Here is a 19,192-nt window from a genome sequence, read left to right on the forward strand (position 1 = left end):
TTTTGTTTAGAAGCAATGCGAATTAAAATTCGAAAATCATTCAAGAAATTTCCTTCAAATTCTAAAATGTATCTGTATAATTATCAATTATTTTAAACATATAAATTATGTATGAAATATCTACTATAAATTATCAGGATATTAATAATTTTGAAAAAAAAACAGAAAATTGTTAGCAGAGGAATAAGCAAATCTCATCTATTAAAGATTTATATCAAACGTAAGAATACAGATTAAAGTATAATGTAAATCTTTTCATTCACAAAGTTTCTTTCTTCTCTAATTTAATGTAAACAGCGAGACATCTTCTCAAGTAAGAAACCGCGGCTCAAGAGGGTCAATAATCATAGAGCTTTTAAACTACTTAAATTCTTCTTTTAACATGCACTCTCTAATGCGATAATGGAAAATTATACGCTATTCAATATCACATATATCTGCCGCAAGTGCAATTCAATTTCTGCTAGTCTATTCGCATGATAGCGATCGTACTGGTCTCAATACGTGACCCAATATGTTCGCCGAAGCTTAGAATACCTCGCTCATTGAGCTAGACCTATATACACGCAATCTGTGCATTTATTTGTTCTGCCTACACTTCCAAATTGCCATTGCTATTCCGTAAGTAATAACACTTTCGATTACACAAGCAAACTCAAAATAGCGTCTGTGATAGGAATGTAAAACATACAATGAATATTTCTATAAAAATAAAAAAATAAATCCACTTTGCATATGTATATAATATTTGATAAATTGTTAACGTTTGTGTATGTGTGTGTGTTTTTTTTACTATAAACTGTAAACCGTTTCATTAATCTAATTTTTTTTAAAGAAATTGCCTATTTAAATTGTACTGTGTTGTAAATTAACTAACAAAAAAATGCTAACTTAAATGCTAACTTAATAAAAATTTTTTATTATAAAAGTCAAGAAAATCTAAAATAGCCTGAGATATCTTGATGTTATCATAGAAATATAAACACTTTGAGAGATTACGAGTACAGCTATCTTTGTGTGTGTGTGTGTGTGCTTGCACAAATCTAAATATACAATATATACACTAAAATATGCACGATAGCTTTTGAAATAATACACGATAGCTTTATGTTATATTTTTTTATATAATTATTATATTTTATAAATATTTTTCAGCTATTCCGCGTGTTCTTTTATATAAAATAATATTGTTTTTCTTAGGACTTTCTTGGAAAAACTTTTCAGCGAAATCTCGCAGATAATTTTTATCCATTTATCTTTTCATTACTGTTATCCGCTGTTATCGTTATCTCATACGAGTTTTATCATACACTTGTTATAACTTGCAATACATTGCGCAGTATCGGATCAGTCTTTCACGTTCCTTGCAAGAATTTTCTCGGTTTTCATATATTGACTGTTTCTCTTTTTTTCTTCCTTTAATTTTTAAATTCATTATAATTCTGCTATCTATACGTTGTATAAAGCTTCTCTTAACTATTTAAAGTGGTAAGTACGATATTTTTTATGAGTAATTTATTTTCCATCTGATTTGCTTTTTTTATACTCTTGCTGTGCTATGCGTTTCTTTAATAGATTTTTTAAAAATATCTTTTTAATTTTGCATTTGGATTTATTTTTTGTTACTTATTTCTATTTATTTTTTTCAGAAAGGTGTTATCAGTTATATTTTTTTGATTAATGAAATGAATTAAAAGGATTTCAATGACATCTTAATCTTGAAATTACTGATATGTCATTATTCTATCATTATACTATAACAAATTATATAGAAGAGTAAAATATTTCTAATCACTTTTAATATTAAAATATTGAAGATAAGAAACGGTTATACAGTTTCTGTCATTTATCTAGTTTCTATAATTTCGAAATTATTACGTTTTTAATTTTTTTTAATTTTTTAAATTTTCTTTTAAGATTGTTTCTCATAATATTGATAATCACTTTTTTTTTTTTAAGACTGTTGTCAGTTTTTTAATATTTCTGACTTGTTTTACTATACACACACACATACGCAAGTACACGCACGCACACATGTACACGCATATAAATTAAAAAAGATTCGAGAAAACACAAAAAATTGAATTGTCATGTTATTGCACATCTTAGGAGAGAACAACTAATTGAAATACACGACTTTTTTATAACAACGTCTACGATGGCTTTTGTTTAGCTTTATAAAAGTTGATGGAAAACAAGCTTTTGATAAATAGGAATTTGTAAACATCTAATAATATTTAGTTTTAGTTTAAAAACAGTTTCCAATATAAGATATAAACAACTTAAATAAATTAATATAATATTTTATTTTGTTTTAAAAAGAGTTATTAATACAAGATAGTTAAAATTATGCATACAAATAATAAATTGTCTAAGCACCATCAGCTACAGTTATTAGAAGATAAAAAAGAAGAATTTAATAATTTTGATCAATCAGAACTATCTAATGCTAGAAAAATAAATACAAAACAGAATAAGCAAGAACACAAACTTTTCGATAAGAATAGTTCGAATGCAGTGGGATTAAGAAATAGTTTACATGGTAATGTGTATCAATTAAAACTATTAATGTTATTTTTACAAACTGCTTTAGATAAAAATTATGCTTTTGAATTATATTCTGAAGAACCAGATGCAGAAAAATTTAACGACGTAATATTTAAGTATGGTAAAGATAAAAATAAACAATATCGTTTATTACAAGCAAAACATAAATTACCACAACATAATTACTCTATACTATATGAAATCACCATTAATGATTTATATATTAATAGTTTTAATAATATAAAATCACCTTTTACTTTAGAAAAATATTTTGACTCTTTCAGAAATTTCGAGCAAAACGAAAAATACAAAAACAAAATAAAAGATCTTATTATTTATACTAATGCCGATCTTAGTAATACCATTAAAAATAGATTTGTTAAAAAAGAAGAACCTGATGATATACTGAATTATGGTGAACAATACCAATTAATTTTTGAAAAAAACAATGATATTGTTAAGATACTAAAAGATACTGATTTAACTCCTGAATTGAAAACACTCGCAACAAAATTGGCAGAAAAAGTTCTCAAAAAAGGTGATTATTTAGATTTAAATGACAAGTTTTTTATAACTTATCAAGTTTCATTAGAAAAAGAAATATTTGATATAAAAAACAAGAAAATAAATAACAAGAAAACTAAGTTTTATACATTTAAAAAAAATTTTATAAAAGATAAGAATCTTTCTAAGAAAGCTAAACTTTTACGTAAAGCCTTAGAGAGAGAACGTTTAAAGCTTATTGATAAAGGTAAGAATGATTTTTGGCAAAAAGCAAATAACAAAAGATTTACTACAGCTGCAAAGAATACTAAAAAAGAATGTGAAATATTAGGAATTAAAGAAAAACAATTGCCAAGTAATCTTGTTAATGATGATGAAATAAAAAGATTCTTTGGCAAATTAGTATTTGCAGTAAAGCAACCAAATGAGAAAGAGTTGGGCGAACTTATTCAAAATAAAATATTTAACAGTTTGAATAATGTTCAAGATCATTTAGTAGAACTAATTTATAATTGTGTTCAAATGCAGATACTGGATTGGCTAAAAAGTTCTAACAGTACACCACTTTCAAACAAAAATGATTATTTTAAACAGGCAAGAAAAAAACTAAATAATATCAAGTCTCATTCTTTTATAGAAGATTATAGCATATTGAAATATGGCTATATAGCAAATTTAAATATTAACTTCAAATCTGAAAAAATTGAAGAGATAAACAAATTTTTTAATCATAAGGATTATAAAATCTTAAATCTTATTTCTTCCGAAAAAGATATTTATTTAAGTCAAGCTAAAGTTTATCAAATAAGACAACAATTAGGTTGGCCTTTAAAGACCTTATTAAATTTAGAAAGACTGAAAAACCAGAGAGAAAGGTTATTTGAATGTAATTTATTAGTCATTGTATGTAAAAATGAATCTCAAATTCTGTACGAGGGTATAAAAGAATTATATAATAAATTAATTAATTCTATAAAAAATAATAAAAATAAAAAAATTATTTTAATTACAGAAAGCAATAGTATTTTAGCCAGTTTCTTTAAAGAAGGTAATTTAAAAAGTAAATATAAGGAATTACTGGATATAACAAAAGTCACAGATCTAGATAACACTTATTTAAAAAAGTTTTTGCAAAAGATAATAATATTTCAAAATGAGTACAGAAAATTAGCAGATTTAATAGATATCGAGAATGGAAAATTAGACAATAATGAACTCTCAAAAAAGGAAATAAATATATTAGAAAAAGTAATAACATCTGAAACACTTAGTGAGCTCATTTTAGATACAAATATCATTGTGAGTAATAAAGCAAGTTTTACGGATTCTAATTCTCCGTATTACGATCCTTATCATATTGATATTCCACATACATTTAACCATCAAATAATAGATAAAAATTTATTAAAAAATTGTATAATGGAAAAAAAAGAGGATATATTTGCTTTTTCATTTGTTGTGGAAAATGACATTAATATTTTAAAACCTAACAAAGAAAATAAAATAATAGTGTTTGATAAAACAGATAACATTTCTGATGAAGATATTTCTAAAGAAAGATTTTTCATATTAAGTGATAGGGATCCGGAAAATAATTATAAAAAATTATCTGCTAATAATAAAAAAAATGTTCACTGGCTAAAAAGCAAAGGAAATGACGAATTTATAGTGGAATATTCAAATAGATTATGTAATTTATATGATTTTATCAAGATAAAAGTTATCGAGATAAAGGATTTCAAAGAAAAAATAGAAAATAACTCAATTGTAATTATTGCTGGAGACGCTGGTGTTGGAAAATCTACTATACTAACAACATATTTTCAAAAATTTGACACATTTTCATGGCCTATTAGAATTAATTTAAAAGACTATCAAAAATACTTGAATAATGCGAATTTTAACAATTTCAAAGGACTTATAAAATTTCTCTGTCAAAGTGATCTTATTGTGGGCTTAGAAACTACATTAGCGAAAAATCTATTAAAACATTATTTAAAGTATTCAAATAAATTTATTTTATTGTTAGATGGATATGATGAAATTAAAGATAAATATCAAGAAAAAATAATTCAATTATTAAAATTCTTTAAAAATAAAAAACAAAAAATTTGGTTAACAAGTCGCAACAAAGATAAAATAGAAGATGCTTTAGGAACTTTTGCTTTTTCGTATTCTTTAAATCATTTTGATAAAAAATTGCAAGAGAATTTTATACAACAGTATTGGATTAAAAAACAAAGTATAGGAAAATTAGATCAAGAAAAAAATGATACCGATAAATTTCTAAAAAAAGTCTTTAAAAAATTGCATGAGCTAGATCTTATGAAGGAAAGTGATTTGATGGGAATTGTACTACAAACTCGAATGGTAACTGATATTTTTTATTCGGAATATAAGTTATTCGATATTAGAATTAATAACATATCGGATCTTTACGAAAAATTTATTGAACTTCAATATAATAGATATTTTAAAGAAAAGATAGAATTATTAGATGAGTATTCTCAAAATGTATTAACTAACGCATATACAAAAGGATATGGTTATTTAGCATTAAATGCATTATTTTCTTCAGATCCATTATGTACGCAGTTTTTAACAGAAAATCAAATATATTCCGAGAATAAATTTCTAGATACATTAAGTTGTGTTGGTTTCCTTAAAAGTTTTAAAGATAGTCACGTGAACAATTTTGTTCACCGTACTTATGCTGAATATTTTGTAGCAAAATTATCAATTAATATGTTAAAGAAAAGCATAGATCATTATAAATATAAGACAATACGAAAATTTCTTTTAAGAAACATTTTTTTAGATTGCAATAAATTAATATACACTTTTCTAAATGAGCTACAAAAAAGACATAATAATAATGATATAAAAAATAAATGGAAAATAATTCAAGAGTGTGATTTGTTGGAAGAAATAAAAACAAAAAGAATGCTGGTACTTTTAAATTCAATTTCCCTTGAAAATAATACAAGTACAGATGTTGTTTCTAAAAAAACTTTAAGTGAATTGAAAAAGGAAATTGAATCATGTATGAATTGGTTTACTGTACGCCGTTATCGTGATAATAATATTTATTGTGACGAAGATGTTATATATCACTTCAATGGTAACAAAAATTTAGTTGGACAGCTTTTTCGGAAATTTTTAGAAGAGACAGATATTGAAGAATTAGAGACGGCTGTAGAGTTTTTAGTTAAAACAAGATGGAATTTTTCTAATAATATGTGTTATCATGATAAAATTATAAACATGATGGATGATACATTTTTCGAATTAATGTATCAGAAATATAGAATAATCAATCATTATTTAGTTCACACTAAGTTACAAAATAAATCAAGTGCTGAAGTTGACAAAATGATATCTGACCTCAAGGAGTATATTTTTCCTACTGAGAGAAAGACTATTGAACATTTTATGGCTTTGTTAGACGAATTTATTCAAGTTAAGAATTCTCCAAATAAAACTCAAAAAGAAAAATATTTACAAAATTTAGTATCTGTTATTCCAAATCATAAATACCATGCAGGAGATTTTAAAATATTAAATAATAATATATATTATCTTTTTAATATATGTGATCAAAGTGCCATTAATGATATAAATTCTACTAAAGTTCTACAGAAAGAATTTAAAGAAAGAATATTACATTTTTTAGAAAATATGCATTGTCCAGTGTGGGAAGGCCAACTTAGTGATGCATTACCAAATACAGATATAGAATATTTACAATCTTTTTTTATTAATGTTACTCATCACTCAACCATTATTGCAGATACTAAATCCTCTATTAATGAAATCTATTTACGTCAAAAGAACGATCTTCGTTGGCTGGGAAGAGAAGGTGTTCTAATTTCTAGATTTCTAAAAATTTTGACTCCTGAAATGTCGAAAGTATTTAATTCGGCTTTGAATATTGTCAATGTTGTCTCGCTGAAAAATATGTTGATTTAAAAAATTATTCATTTGGTTTTTTATGATTTTATTATATACATTATAGATATATTAGAAACTGAAGAATTGCCTCATATTGATAAGTTAGCTTTTTTCAACATGGTTGCACATTTTGCCAATATTGTTTTGAAAATTGCACTATGTTTACGTTTTAAGTCTAATCAACTGAAAACAACATTAAGGCTTTTAGAGACTGTGTTAAATGAACATAACCCTGCGCACACGCAAGATGTACTAAAGAATATTGTAAAATATTTATTGACACTAAAAGTGGCAGGACTAAAGTTAATAGACATTGATGATCAAAAAATATTAATACTTGATCCAGTAAGCGAATTTCATTTTGAGTTATCAATTAATTATAAAAATCAAATAATAGAATTAATGAAAACGTATATATCTAACAATAATAAATAGAAATATATAATAAGTAGAAAGTACATGAAATATGTAATAAGTAATAAATAGAAATATGTAATAATGGAATACATGACGTAATAAAGTTAAAAATTAATTTATTAAAAAGTGTTATTATGATAAAATCATTTGTATATTATAGAATATATTGTTAAAATAAAAAATATATTGTTAAAAAAGCAAAATTGGAAATACATAAATCAACAAAAAAAGTAATATACAGATAATGAAATGTATTAAATAAAAATTATATACGCATATACATATTATAATAATTCAAATAATTTTACATTTATACTAAAATAAAATTTGAGTACATTGTTGATTAATAATCGTATAAACTGCACAAACCATCATAAATGAGCATATAAACTTTTGAAAAAAGTTTGAATGTATAGTAATAATAAGATAACAATTTTAGCACAAAAATATCAAAAAAAAGATTGCTCATAAAAAAATTAAAAAATTAAGAAGAAAACTCTTTAACTAGACACTTTTATGTCTTTTTTATAGGAAAACAAACTAGTATTTTATTTTTTCATGCTTATGCACATCATCTGTACAAGGTTGCAATTAGTGGCTACAATTACCAATTTTTGTATTAAGTTTGTCTTATTAAATTAACACAAATTGCCATTGAAATATTCATTGCGTGAATCACAAAAAATACTTGATTCCTCGATGGAGAATTAACCGATGGAGAATTAACAGAGAACGAAGATACTGTTATTAACGGATCAGAAATATTTAAGGTGCATTGAATTGTTTTAATATATTTTATACATTGTACCACATAAAATATGAATTCTATAATAACTAATTAACATAATTTTATTTTTAATATAGAAAGATATCATCAGCAGAAAAACGCAAAAAAATTTGCAGAAGAAAGAGTTGGCCATATAATAAGAGACTAGCATATGATATTTTTCATTTGTTTTAGTCTTTTATTTAATATCTTTAATGAAAAATTTCTGAAATATCGAGAATGCTAATTTTTTAATTTTTTGTAATAATCGCCGATAAACACAAATTGTTTATAAAACCCAAAACAAACTCAGGCATGAAGAATGTTGCCTTCTAAAGAATTTTGAGATTCTCGTTCTGAAATGGAGTGAAGCAACAACGTGAAGGAGAACAACGTAAATAAATATCCGTAATTCGTGAATGCTAGATAACTTATTACAATAATAGTAATTAATAGAGCTAATAGGATTGAATCAATAAGCAATAAATATCTTCTGTTTACAGATGTACGCATATTTCTGTCTTTGATGTTTTGCGAAGAAGACACATCAATCTTAAAAACTTTTAATAAGACAAATATTCTGCATTGTAAAGCCACTAATTTTGAATCTGGTCAATTGTGTCTTATTATTAATATCTGTAATTGTTTTTATAATTGTTTTTTTATGATTGTTTTTTTTTGGCATTGTTTCTTTTAATAAATAAAAATTATTAAATATTAAATAATTAAATAATATAATAAGTAAAAATTGTTGATCCATTTGATCAGGTTATTATAGAATCTGTTTTCTTTTTTTCTTTTTCAATATACTAGGCATTTTTGTGTAAATTTTATTTAGGAATTTTCAAATTTTGTAATTTTATTAGTATGTATTTATATCAATTGCGTAATATTTTGTAATTTTTTAAATATTTTATTACATTTTTATATAATGTTCTACTTAATTTTCTCTCAGAATATTGTCTAGTTTTCTATTAATCTAGTATATTTTTATTTTCAAATACTATTAATTTTCTATTATGTATATTATTATGTATATTATTTATGTATGGTATTTATGTATTATTTCCTAATATTATTCTATCTAATCAACAGTGATATATACATAATCTTTAGTGATATATAGTATAGGAAAAGCTTCATAGAAGCAATGTAATTGTGTATCAGTAGCAAGTTTGCTATTGTTTTATTATGTTTAGTATAATTTTTGTTTGTAAAATTGATAAAGCATTTTTGAACCAATGTTTATAACATTTTTTTCTATTTCTATTTATAAAACGCACTGGTAAGTTTGATGGTTTAATTTTGGGACATTTTATATATTTATCAAAACGTTACTGCATTTTGTAAATCGGTATATGTAAGATAACTCTAATTGGCCAAAATAACTCTAATCTAATGCGATTTAAACAAATCAACAACAAGGTTGAAAAAAATTGAAATGTTTTATAGTGGCTTAAATTATAAAGGATTTATTATAAAATACTTTAATTAATTTAAAACAATGCACTTTAAAAATTTAATACCATATTTAGAATTACTTAGTCGAATAATTCTTATAATATATAGTCACTATACTGTATATTTTTTCAATTTTTTTGCTAATTTGTTTCAACATTTGATTATTTAAACAAATAATTTTGCAAATCTTATTTTACATTCATAATTAGCAAACCAAAAATCTTCTATATCTTGCATTAAAGTTTGTTTCTCACTTGCATTTTTGTTGTACTTATGGTAGAAAGTTGAATATTGAAGAGGTATTAAGTATTAATTCATAAAATCGCTTGTGGGCATAAATAAAAAAATACAAGTCAAATATTTCTGTAGTTCTATATTTGTGCCAAATTTGATAAAATCAGAATGTGACACTTGGTATAAGTTTACTTGTCAGATATAGAGTTCTCGTATTTCTATAATTTTTCATAGATGTAAACAGACCAAAATAAAAGTAAAATTTAGAAATGGCAAATATTTATTCAACAATTATAACAAGGGAGAAACAACGCGAGATAAACATTTCTTCGTCATATGTCAGATTAAAAATTTTAATGCCTTTGGTGATATTCGTGTCCATGACCACCGTACGTACCGCCGTGATGATTATTACCGCCGGAGTTGTGTACATGAGCAAAAAATCCTCCGTGCGGATCGACATAGTAAGTCACGATCCTGATATTACCGCCCGGTTCCTTGATGATGTACTCACCGATGACCCTTTTCCCTATAGTTAAAAAAAAAGACCCGTGTAACATGAACTTGCGCGGCTAACGTTATATATAGCTGACCGTCGTTTGAACGTGCATTAATTGTAGAGAATTGGAGACGCGGATCATCGATATTAACGTAATGCACTTGTGTGCACGTCCACATTTATGTTACGTCAATACCACTACCGCCACAATGTTTAATTAAAATGGAGCGCGCGTTAAAGCGTACTATCGTGTAATCCGACCCCATCATTTATAATCTTTAACTATCACACTGCGGCCATTGTGCTAGATGCGAAAAAACGGGGGAGGCGAGGAAAAAAAGAACAAGTTTTCCGCCTCTTCGCCCGACTTATTGCAATTCAGAGTTGCGCTTTCGAATATCTTTCGCCAAGATCCGCCAAACAAACTTTGATCGAAAATTTCAGAAACTTCAGTAACCGCAACATTTTCCAAGCTATTGCGCAAATACCGTAAAAAAATTCAACAACTTTTTGCATAGTTACATAAATTTCAATAAAATTTATGTCAAATAATTTACGATGTTTAATCTACCGTTTAGAAATTACTGAAAAAAAGTAAAGAGCAATATAAATGAAATAATAATATTTATATTTCCTTTGACATAAAAACAAGATGATACTAATTAAATGTTTTATATAATGTAAATGCAATCATAATTTTAATTTAGTTTAAATGATTATTAAATCTCAATCGTATTTTACTTACAAAGCGTTTATAATGAGCTATCTTTTAATGCCGTGTTCGCACAAACAAGTTATCTTTGACTTTATGTAAATTACGAATTCAGCTTACCATCTCTCTGCTCTTTTTGTCCATGATAATCGCCAGTGTGGTGATCCTCGACACCATATGCGAACTCATACTTGGGATACGCGACGTAATCTACATGATGATGACCGTGCTTATCGTGGACAACTATTTCATGGCCGGGTCCTTTGACTGGGCCATAAAAATGCGCGAAACTGTGAGCGTGCTCCGTCAATCCACTTTGGATCGCTACGAGAGCCAATATAACCAACAGTGAGACAAACTGTTGACAAAAATGATTGGCAATTATACATTCTTCTATATGAAAAACAGAGAAAATGAATTTTAATATCTAACATCTTTCTATAATACAGTCTGACATAAGTAAGAGCCTTCACTTTATATGAATTGCACGAGCGCATTACGATAAACAAATTTCCATGATTTAATAATGTTTAAGATGATATGCGAAAACAGTTCCCGTAAAATTAACAATAAAATAACAGTTGCAATAAAATAGAATATAACATCAGCCAAAGGGGATTAAAGACATGCTGAATACAACACTGAGATTATTTTGCAAAAGCAGTTATCATTAAAATGGATTATTAAAAGTCTTAATAACAGAAAAATTTATTCATTTATAAGTCATATTATTTAATAGATATATTTTAAAATACAACAACGTAAAAATGTTTTCAGCATTTTTAAGACATATTTAGAGATTTACATAAATATTAAACAGCTAGAAAAATATATTGCAATTATAGATTGTAATAATCGTCTCCCCGATTAATCGAACATAGAGATACAAACCTTCATGGCCATGTTTTCGGTGTTTAGTGATTCCTAAATGCGAATGATACGTTTGTCGATATTGATAGAGGTTTATATAACGCGCGCCAGCGTTCGTTTTTATCCGGAGCATTTCGCCACTGTTATTTATAGTAGACATACAGAACGGTCCCTGTGAGAGTGACAAAAAGCACAATGTGAACCAATCACTTTCCTATGCATAAGATTAAGCAGTCCTGCGCTGAAATGCTTTTGTAGATGAATGCCATGCATGTGGATGTCAGGTTTCACTGAAGTAATAATCGATTTCGCTCTATCGATTGTGTCATAGAAGACTTTTTCTCTCAAAAGTCTCGCGAAACAATTCGTATTTATTAGGATAGATCAAGAGGATCAAGCGCGACCAAATATTTGAATGTGACGATATAAATCATTCGAGATACAAAGAAAATTGATTTTTTCACGCAAACAGACAGTAGTATTGAATCTTTATTTGTCAAAAAATTTAAATGTTTTAAATAATTTATTTCTAGATAATTATAAATATTTCAGTTTCAGAAATTTTTAGATAAACCAAATTTTTTTATGAATTATTAGTTTTTGTAAATAAAAATGACTTGACTTTATTGATTTTGTATAAAATATTTAATCTCAATTATTTACTAAATAGATCTTTTTTAAGAATCAAAGAGTTTTTAAATGGAGATTACATAATGATGAAATATTTACAAGAATACTAATTGATTAATTAATATAATTTTTAAAAATTTTGATCTATTATACATCATGTAGCAAAAATAGAAATCATATTAATTTCTTCTGCAGATTCGCTTATCAGATATGAAATGAATTTGTAGATAAATCAAAGTAACTTTTGACAATGGAATAAGTATCACTGTTCTGCGACAAAATTAACAATTGATTAAATCGTATAGATAAATTAAATCACTAATTACTATTGATTTTGTATCAAAATCTTTTTATCATTCTTGAGAATCAGGTAGCGCTTCGTTATCACGAAATTTCGCATCACTTTGCATCGCGCTTAAGCTGCACGTTACAATAATCGATTGATGCTACAAATACGTTATGCATCGTCATCGTGAAATTCAAACTCGTATGATATGCTTGATATCAGAGATTTAACCTTATCATCCATAACTCCGCCCTTGACAGAAGGACAAAGTGAACGGGCATATCCGATGCACCAAATAAAGTCAAGCTTCCGATTGCACGGATCAAAGGACATTTCCGTCGTATGTTATGTTAGAATAAAATCGTGCTTCGATTATCGCGTGTACAATACAATATATCTATATATATCTGCGTGATAATTGGTATAATCCTCCTGCTAAATGCACTGTCTTGTTCGCGAAGCAGTTCCAGGCTGTTTCTCTCGCGAAAGATACATGTTATACATTTCGCGGGACTTTATGTATCTAGGTAACTAGATTCTAGGCTTAGGCCTGAAATAATTGCCCTCGGAGCTGTCTCATGCTCGAAAAAGAGGCTGTTTCACACAGTCAACTCGTAATCCGTCCATTTGCTTCAGTAATTTGCGACCGTATCGATCCGCGCCGGGCGCTGCAACGCGCATTTATACGCGGAACGTTGCGTGTGCGCGTATGCATGCACGTATGGGACGCCACGTTAATGATATTCGAGGCTTACGTGTCCCCTCTTCATATCATTTAATCTGATTTATTATCTTTCGTAATTATTTGGTTGATCGAACATAATAGTTCTTACAAATCTGGTTTTGATAAAGCAACAAATTATATTGATTCATGATAATAATTATATCGATGTTATGTTTAATTTGCATTTCAATTGTTAAGCGAAAAACAAAACTAAAGATAAAATGACAAAATAGTATTGGAAACTGAAGATAAAAATATCTTTATAATTTCTATTCTTCTAGATTATAAATAATTTTATTATAAAAAAAATAATTTATTTTTATATTAAAATTCTATTTGAAACATTTAACTCTTTTTCTCTCTCTCTCTCTCTCTTTAATTTTGTTTATCAAAAATATAATGTATATAATTAAATACGTATATTTCTTGACTTTAAATAATCAATTGAAATAATTATTTGTCTCATTGTATAAGTAGTAAAATGTTTGTATACTATTTTTACATTCTTACACATCTTATTGCTCTTTTACGGTTTATATTTCATAGATTCAACTAGTGTTTGTGTTTCATTAAATTATAATAATTGTTTAGCTAAATTGACAAACAAATAAATAAATGCGTATTTGTTTTGTTATTTTTGATAATTTACTGCAACTATTTTAATTATGATGACAGAAGTAAAAAGTTGTACATATTTTAATCTTGTAGTTATAATTTTCTTCTTATGCTATGTTAACGTCAAATGAATTAATTTTCTTTTGTTCTGCCATAATTTAATATAGCTGGAACGAGTAATTAGTAGGCTTAACTTCCGTTCCAATTAATCGCATATAGATAACAAGATCTTACAACAGATTAATGATTAAGAAAGCACGAAGGCACGGGCAATATGTTTGACATTACAATGGCTTTATATATAAGACAGTGAGATATCAAATAAGGATATCTATTCGCCGATAAAATGCGTGAGAAATGTTTGATGAGACTTCAGTAATATGATAAATTGAGGTTTAACAAATATGACTATTATATTTTTTTCTCATTGTAATATCGTATGAAATTATCAGCATACTTGCCGCTTATCAAATTATTATAAAACTATTAGCATTAATTATTAAAATTGATTAAAGTATTCAATATTAAAAAGACAATTGAATTTTTTAATCGAAGATGCGAAATAATTTCTTATTATTATTATTTTTTTAATCGAAGATGCGAAATATTTTCTTATTATTATTATTTTTAGTTAATTATTATATTTATTTTGTCTTAACATAATATCTTATCAATTATAGAAACGGAATCTTTTACAGAAACATTGCCTTACATAACGTGATCAACATGCAATAATATTATTATTTAACTAACTAGTGTTGTTCCTATACGCGGATTAGTGTTTAAAAAACAGATAACATTGTATCTAAATCTTGTCTACGTGATATCATCAATTTATTGAAATGTAGTGCCATTTTCCCTGATCTGTATATTCTCTTAATGTTGGATCGTTCTCTATGGAATTTAATATCGGATGAAAGAATGTGCTTTGTCGTGAAATGTCTTTAATATAAACTTCCAACATTTATTTTGAGAAAAAAATAAAAACATAGATTAATATAGCTTTCAAACTTTGATTATGTGGATAGAAGTTGGAAAAAAATTTAATAATTGATATGCACAGAAAATTTCTAAATAAGTATTAAAAAGAACATTCTAGTATATTTTCGTGAGATAGTAGCAGATTTCGAACTACGCGACAAATAAAAATTTAAGAAGCCATTGGGCTCTAAAATTCTAGCCGTGAAAGCTGCGCAGCATCTCCCAGTGTACTTTTATTTATATCACCATTTATTCTTTAAAAGCGTTCGAGAGATAAAATTAGTTTTGCTTTTATCTGCAAAATAAGAGAGAAGAAACTTTTATTATCATTCAAAATATCACTTCGCTTATTCTTTATTATTACAACGATGATAGCAACAATAACGATTTGAACAGATTGTAGTAAGACGAAATCGCGGACGAAGATTATAAGCTCGGAAATGTTGTTTCGCAGTCAGCTTTGGTTGCTCGTCCGGGGAAATTCAACGTTTCTATCTCAACGGAAACCTATATACAACCATAGTCTCCCCGCTAAGAGAACTTAATAGAAATTGTCGAAGCGTTTGCGCGATGCGATTATCCACGTTAGAAACCGGCGACGAGATTGGCAACGAAATTGGCAACGAAATTGGCAACAAAATTGATCGGCCCCCAGGTCGGTATAACACAATGACCAACCGATCTCCTTATAGAACGACCCCAATCCCGTTCGTCCGCGATTGTTCAAGCACGGAATTTCGGCCTTTGCTCCTTTCTCTCTCTCTCTCTCTCTCTCTCCCTCGATTCGTCGATCGTTTTCCTGCCTGCTGTCGGTGAATTTTGCACTTCTATCGCTTTTCGACAACCTGGACCGCCGTCGTTGCCGCGATTCCATAGCGTTGCTGACTCGAGAGGTCGAAGACGCGTGCGCGGAAACGTGATTGGATAAAAACATGTTGCGGCTTCCTGCTGATGAGAGCTGCGATCGGCCAACTCGCCGCATTCAGTCAGCAGAAATCGAGCACGAGGAGCCCCGCTCGTTCCGAAGAAACGAAATCGCGCCGTTGCGGTAAAACCGGGAGTGAATTTCGAAAGAGGGTCTTACTTCGTAAATTAAGAAGTGGGTTCTAGAACATTCCAACGTTGATGCAATTTTGATGTAGAAATAAATTAATGAAACACCTTATTAGACATAATGTTTGTATTTCTTTTGAGGTATTTAGAAAGTTTGCTGTATTTTTATTTTATGATATTAGATTATTTTGATTATTTATATATATTTAAATATTATATAAAGATATGCAATTATCATTGGATATCAATGTCTGATATTTTTCGACTGTTATTATTTATAATTTTATAATTATTTTTATAATTATTACTTGTAATTATTTTTTATAAGAAAGTATTTCTTAAAAATACAACATTGCAGACTATGAAATATGTTTGATCAATTTTATACCGTATTAAAGTGCAGACAAAGTTTAAGTATACAATCGAGAGTACACTCGATAACTTTAGAGGTAGATTGGCCAATTAATGAATAAATTTTTTAATTACTTTCTGTACGTAGAAGCAAACTTTAAATTGCGCGTGCATAATTCATAGCATTCTCGACGATACATTTGTCAAAGTAATGTGGAGTGTTACTTTTATCGGTATCCAATGTAACATATGTAAATGATATTTCTTATACAGAACCCAGAAATGGTATTTACGCTGAATGAAGATATAACAGAAACTCTTGGGTACTTATACATTTCAATTAAATTCGCGTTCACGCAGACATTTACACGTTTCCCAGGCTGTATCGGGATAGCTTTGCCGTAAGCTCTGTGCATTTCATTCGCCGGCTTTGCTGCCGAGCTTTCCAACGAAAACGTAATAAACTCTCATCTTCTTTCCTCAGTATCAGTCACAATTAAATTCAACAAACCCACGTGGATATTAGTGACCGCGAAGAAGCTCTCGCTTTTTCGCGGAGCGTGCGAGAAAAGTGGCGGATATACTCAACAGACCGGAAGTACGGGCAAGAATCTTTCCTTCTCCTCTCGTAATTCTAATTAAGAGCCAAACTAGGTATCCAATTACTTCGAGATTCTAATTAAGAGCGCGAGATCGAGTTGCGTTGCGCTCCCTTGCTGATCCCGGATCAGTTTGTGCAATACATATCTGGGGTTGTTACATCGATACTTTGCAGTGATCTTAATGTTAACAAAAGATATTATAAATATATATCATAAAAATATATTGTATATATATATATATATATATATATATATATAGTTTCCCAAATTAATATTTTTAACAGCACTCTTTTTAGCTGTTTAATATTAATATTAAAATATCAGAAGCGATATGAAAAATGAGCCTTCTAATTATAATGTTAATGTTTATGCTTATCTTTTCAGAATATCTTTTTATAATATCTTCTTACGTATAACTGATCTGATAAAAATAAATAAATAACGTAAAAAATATGATGGTGTGGTGTGCGTTGAAAAAGTTCTATTCCGTTCAAAGCAATTCATCTAATCTAAACAGTTATTTTTAATTTGCGAGAGCACAAGGATAATTGCGCGCGAATCGATATTTCTTTCACCAACAGGTGTAATTGCACTCTTCGAGTGATCGATTCCATGAATTAAGCGAGAGACATTTACTTACCGCATCTTCCTCGTACATCCTGAGGAAAGTCCTTAACAACGATAGAACGAAGACAACAGACAATCAATTTCTGTAAAGCAACGAAGAGGGACATTTTGTCTGTATATAAGCGGCCGAGAAGTATCGTTCGCTGTTAAAGGCAAATTAGTGGCCGCGAATAATTGGAGAAGTTAATCCTTTAAATCTAATCGCGAGAGGATCACGCGGAAAGCAGAGTTTATTTTCGTTAGGACTCTCCGCAGGGTGCGTAGTGGAAAAATTTCGCGGAGAGGGTGAAAGAAAGTCCGCCATTATTCTCTCCCCGCGAATATGTGTGCCAGAACGGGGACTCGTGCCCCGAGAACGCTTTTATCACATAAAGACCTCCAAAACATGCCGCGCTCGTACTTTACGGTCACGAATGCGCGATACTTTGTTCAACGCGGCGATTCGTTTTACGAAAAAGGTCTCGCGATCCGCCCTTCGTCGGTCGATGAGATCGGCGAAACTTGAAATTGGATCGATCCCGACCGAGCTTGTAGCTTAGAGACCTCGCCCGCGGCCAGGTAAAACTGCTGAGCCCTTCTCGTGTTATTCTTCACGTTATACATTGTAGTTCTTTGCCCGAGCGTGGAGATCATGAAAGGTTAATATCCGTCCACTTTCCGCAAATTGGATATCAAAGAGAGAGAGAGAGAGAGAGAGAGAGCTTTGAGCTCTCTCGCGATAAAAAAGTGCCATTCAGGAAATTTCTGGCTACTTGATGCGAATATTTTTCGATTTTTTTTACATTAAATATTGCTTCAAATTATAGTATATTATATATTCATTTTTCTTCACTATTGATCGCATCATTTTTAATCTGACGCTTTCTCATTCACTTAACTTATAAAATAGAAAAAAAGCATCTCTGTGAGAAATGAGCGTAAGATCGATAAGTTTGTATTATAACATTTTATAAATGATTTTATGAAGATGGATAGAGTATTTTCTCTCATTAAAACAACCATTATACAATATTGCTCTCTTAAGTTCTTATTTAATCGATGCATTTTAATCATCAAAGCAATTGCTACATGTATTAATATTATAGGCATGAATATTGAAAACTTTAATTAAGAATATGTCGTTTTTCTAATTACGGCAAAACATTTTGATGTGACTTAATGTTGAAAGTTTTAAATACATATACAAATATAGAAAGCTATTTATCATTTAAAGTTAATAAATGCTAAATTATGTGTGTATACGACATACATTAGCATTATTATATTTTTTGCATTGTCAATATAATATAATATTATAGTAATTATTTATATAATAAAGTTTTAATATAATTATCATTCAATTTATGCTTAAATTTATTTATA

General features: G+C 28.2%; 1 protein-coding gene and 1 long non-coding RNA gene across 4 annotated transcripts; one reads left to right on the forward strand and one right to left on the reverse strand.

Moving 5' to 3' along the window:
• The first annotated feature begins 1,347 nt into the window (after positions 1–1,347).
• On the forward strand, positions 1,348–9,427 carry LOC145932577 (uncharacterized). Of its 3 annotated transcripts, none has more exons than XR_014424739.1 (5): positions 1,348–1,488; positions 1,650–2,668; positions 2,832–3,085; positions 6,842–8,189; positions 8,284–9,427. It is a non-coding gene; the product is annotated as an uncharacterized LOC145932577 (long non-coding RNA). The 3 variants fall into 3 exon arrangements; XR_014424737.1 differs by having other exon boundaries at positions 7,951–8,189; XR_014424738.1 differs by having other exon boundaries at positions 1,650–2,542; positions 7,951–8,189.
• An 806-nt stretch (positions 9,428–10,233) lies between these two features.
• Cpr11 (cuticular protein 11) lies at positions 10,234–13,210 on the reverse strand. Its single transcript, XM_083032169.1, has 4 exons — positions 13,109–13,210; positions 11,983–12,133; positions 11,212–11,484; positions 10,234–10,409 (listed from the first exon to the last, which is right to left on the reverse strand). The coding sequence occupies exons 1-4, from the start codon at positions 13,208–13,210 to the stop codon at positions 10,234–10,236; spliced, it is 702 nt and encodes a 233-aa protein (XP_082888295.1).
• Positions 13,211–19,192: the final 5,982 nt, after the last annotated feature.

This window comes from Prenolepis imparis, unplaced genomic scaffold, assembly GCF_030444845.1.
Source record: "Prenolepis imparis isolate NDT839.2.m4 unplaced genomic scaffold, iyPreImpa1.0 SCAF_2, whole genome shotgun sequence".
NCBI lineage: Eukaryota > Metazoa > Arthropoda > Insecta > Hymenoptera > Formicidae > Prenolepis > Prenolepis imparis.

Bases quoted from the DNA above. Each gene is read 5' to 3' on its own strand.
- Cpr11 (XM_083032169.1), bottom strand. From the start codon at position 13,210: ATGTCCTTTGATCCGTGCAATCGGAAGCTTGACTTTATTTGGTGCATC. The intron at 12,134-13,108 runs GTTAAATCTCTG...TCACTCTCACAG, and splicing joins GCGGAGTTATGGATGATAAG to GGACCGTTCTGTATGTCTAC. The intron at 10,410-11,211 runs GTAAGCTGAATT...TTTTAACTATAG, and splicing joins ACAAAAAGAGCAGAGAGATG to GGAAAAGGGTCATCGGTGAG.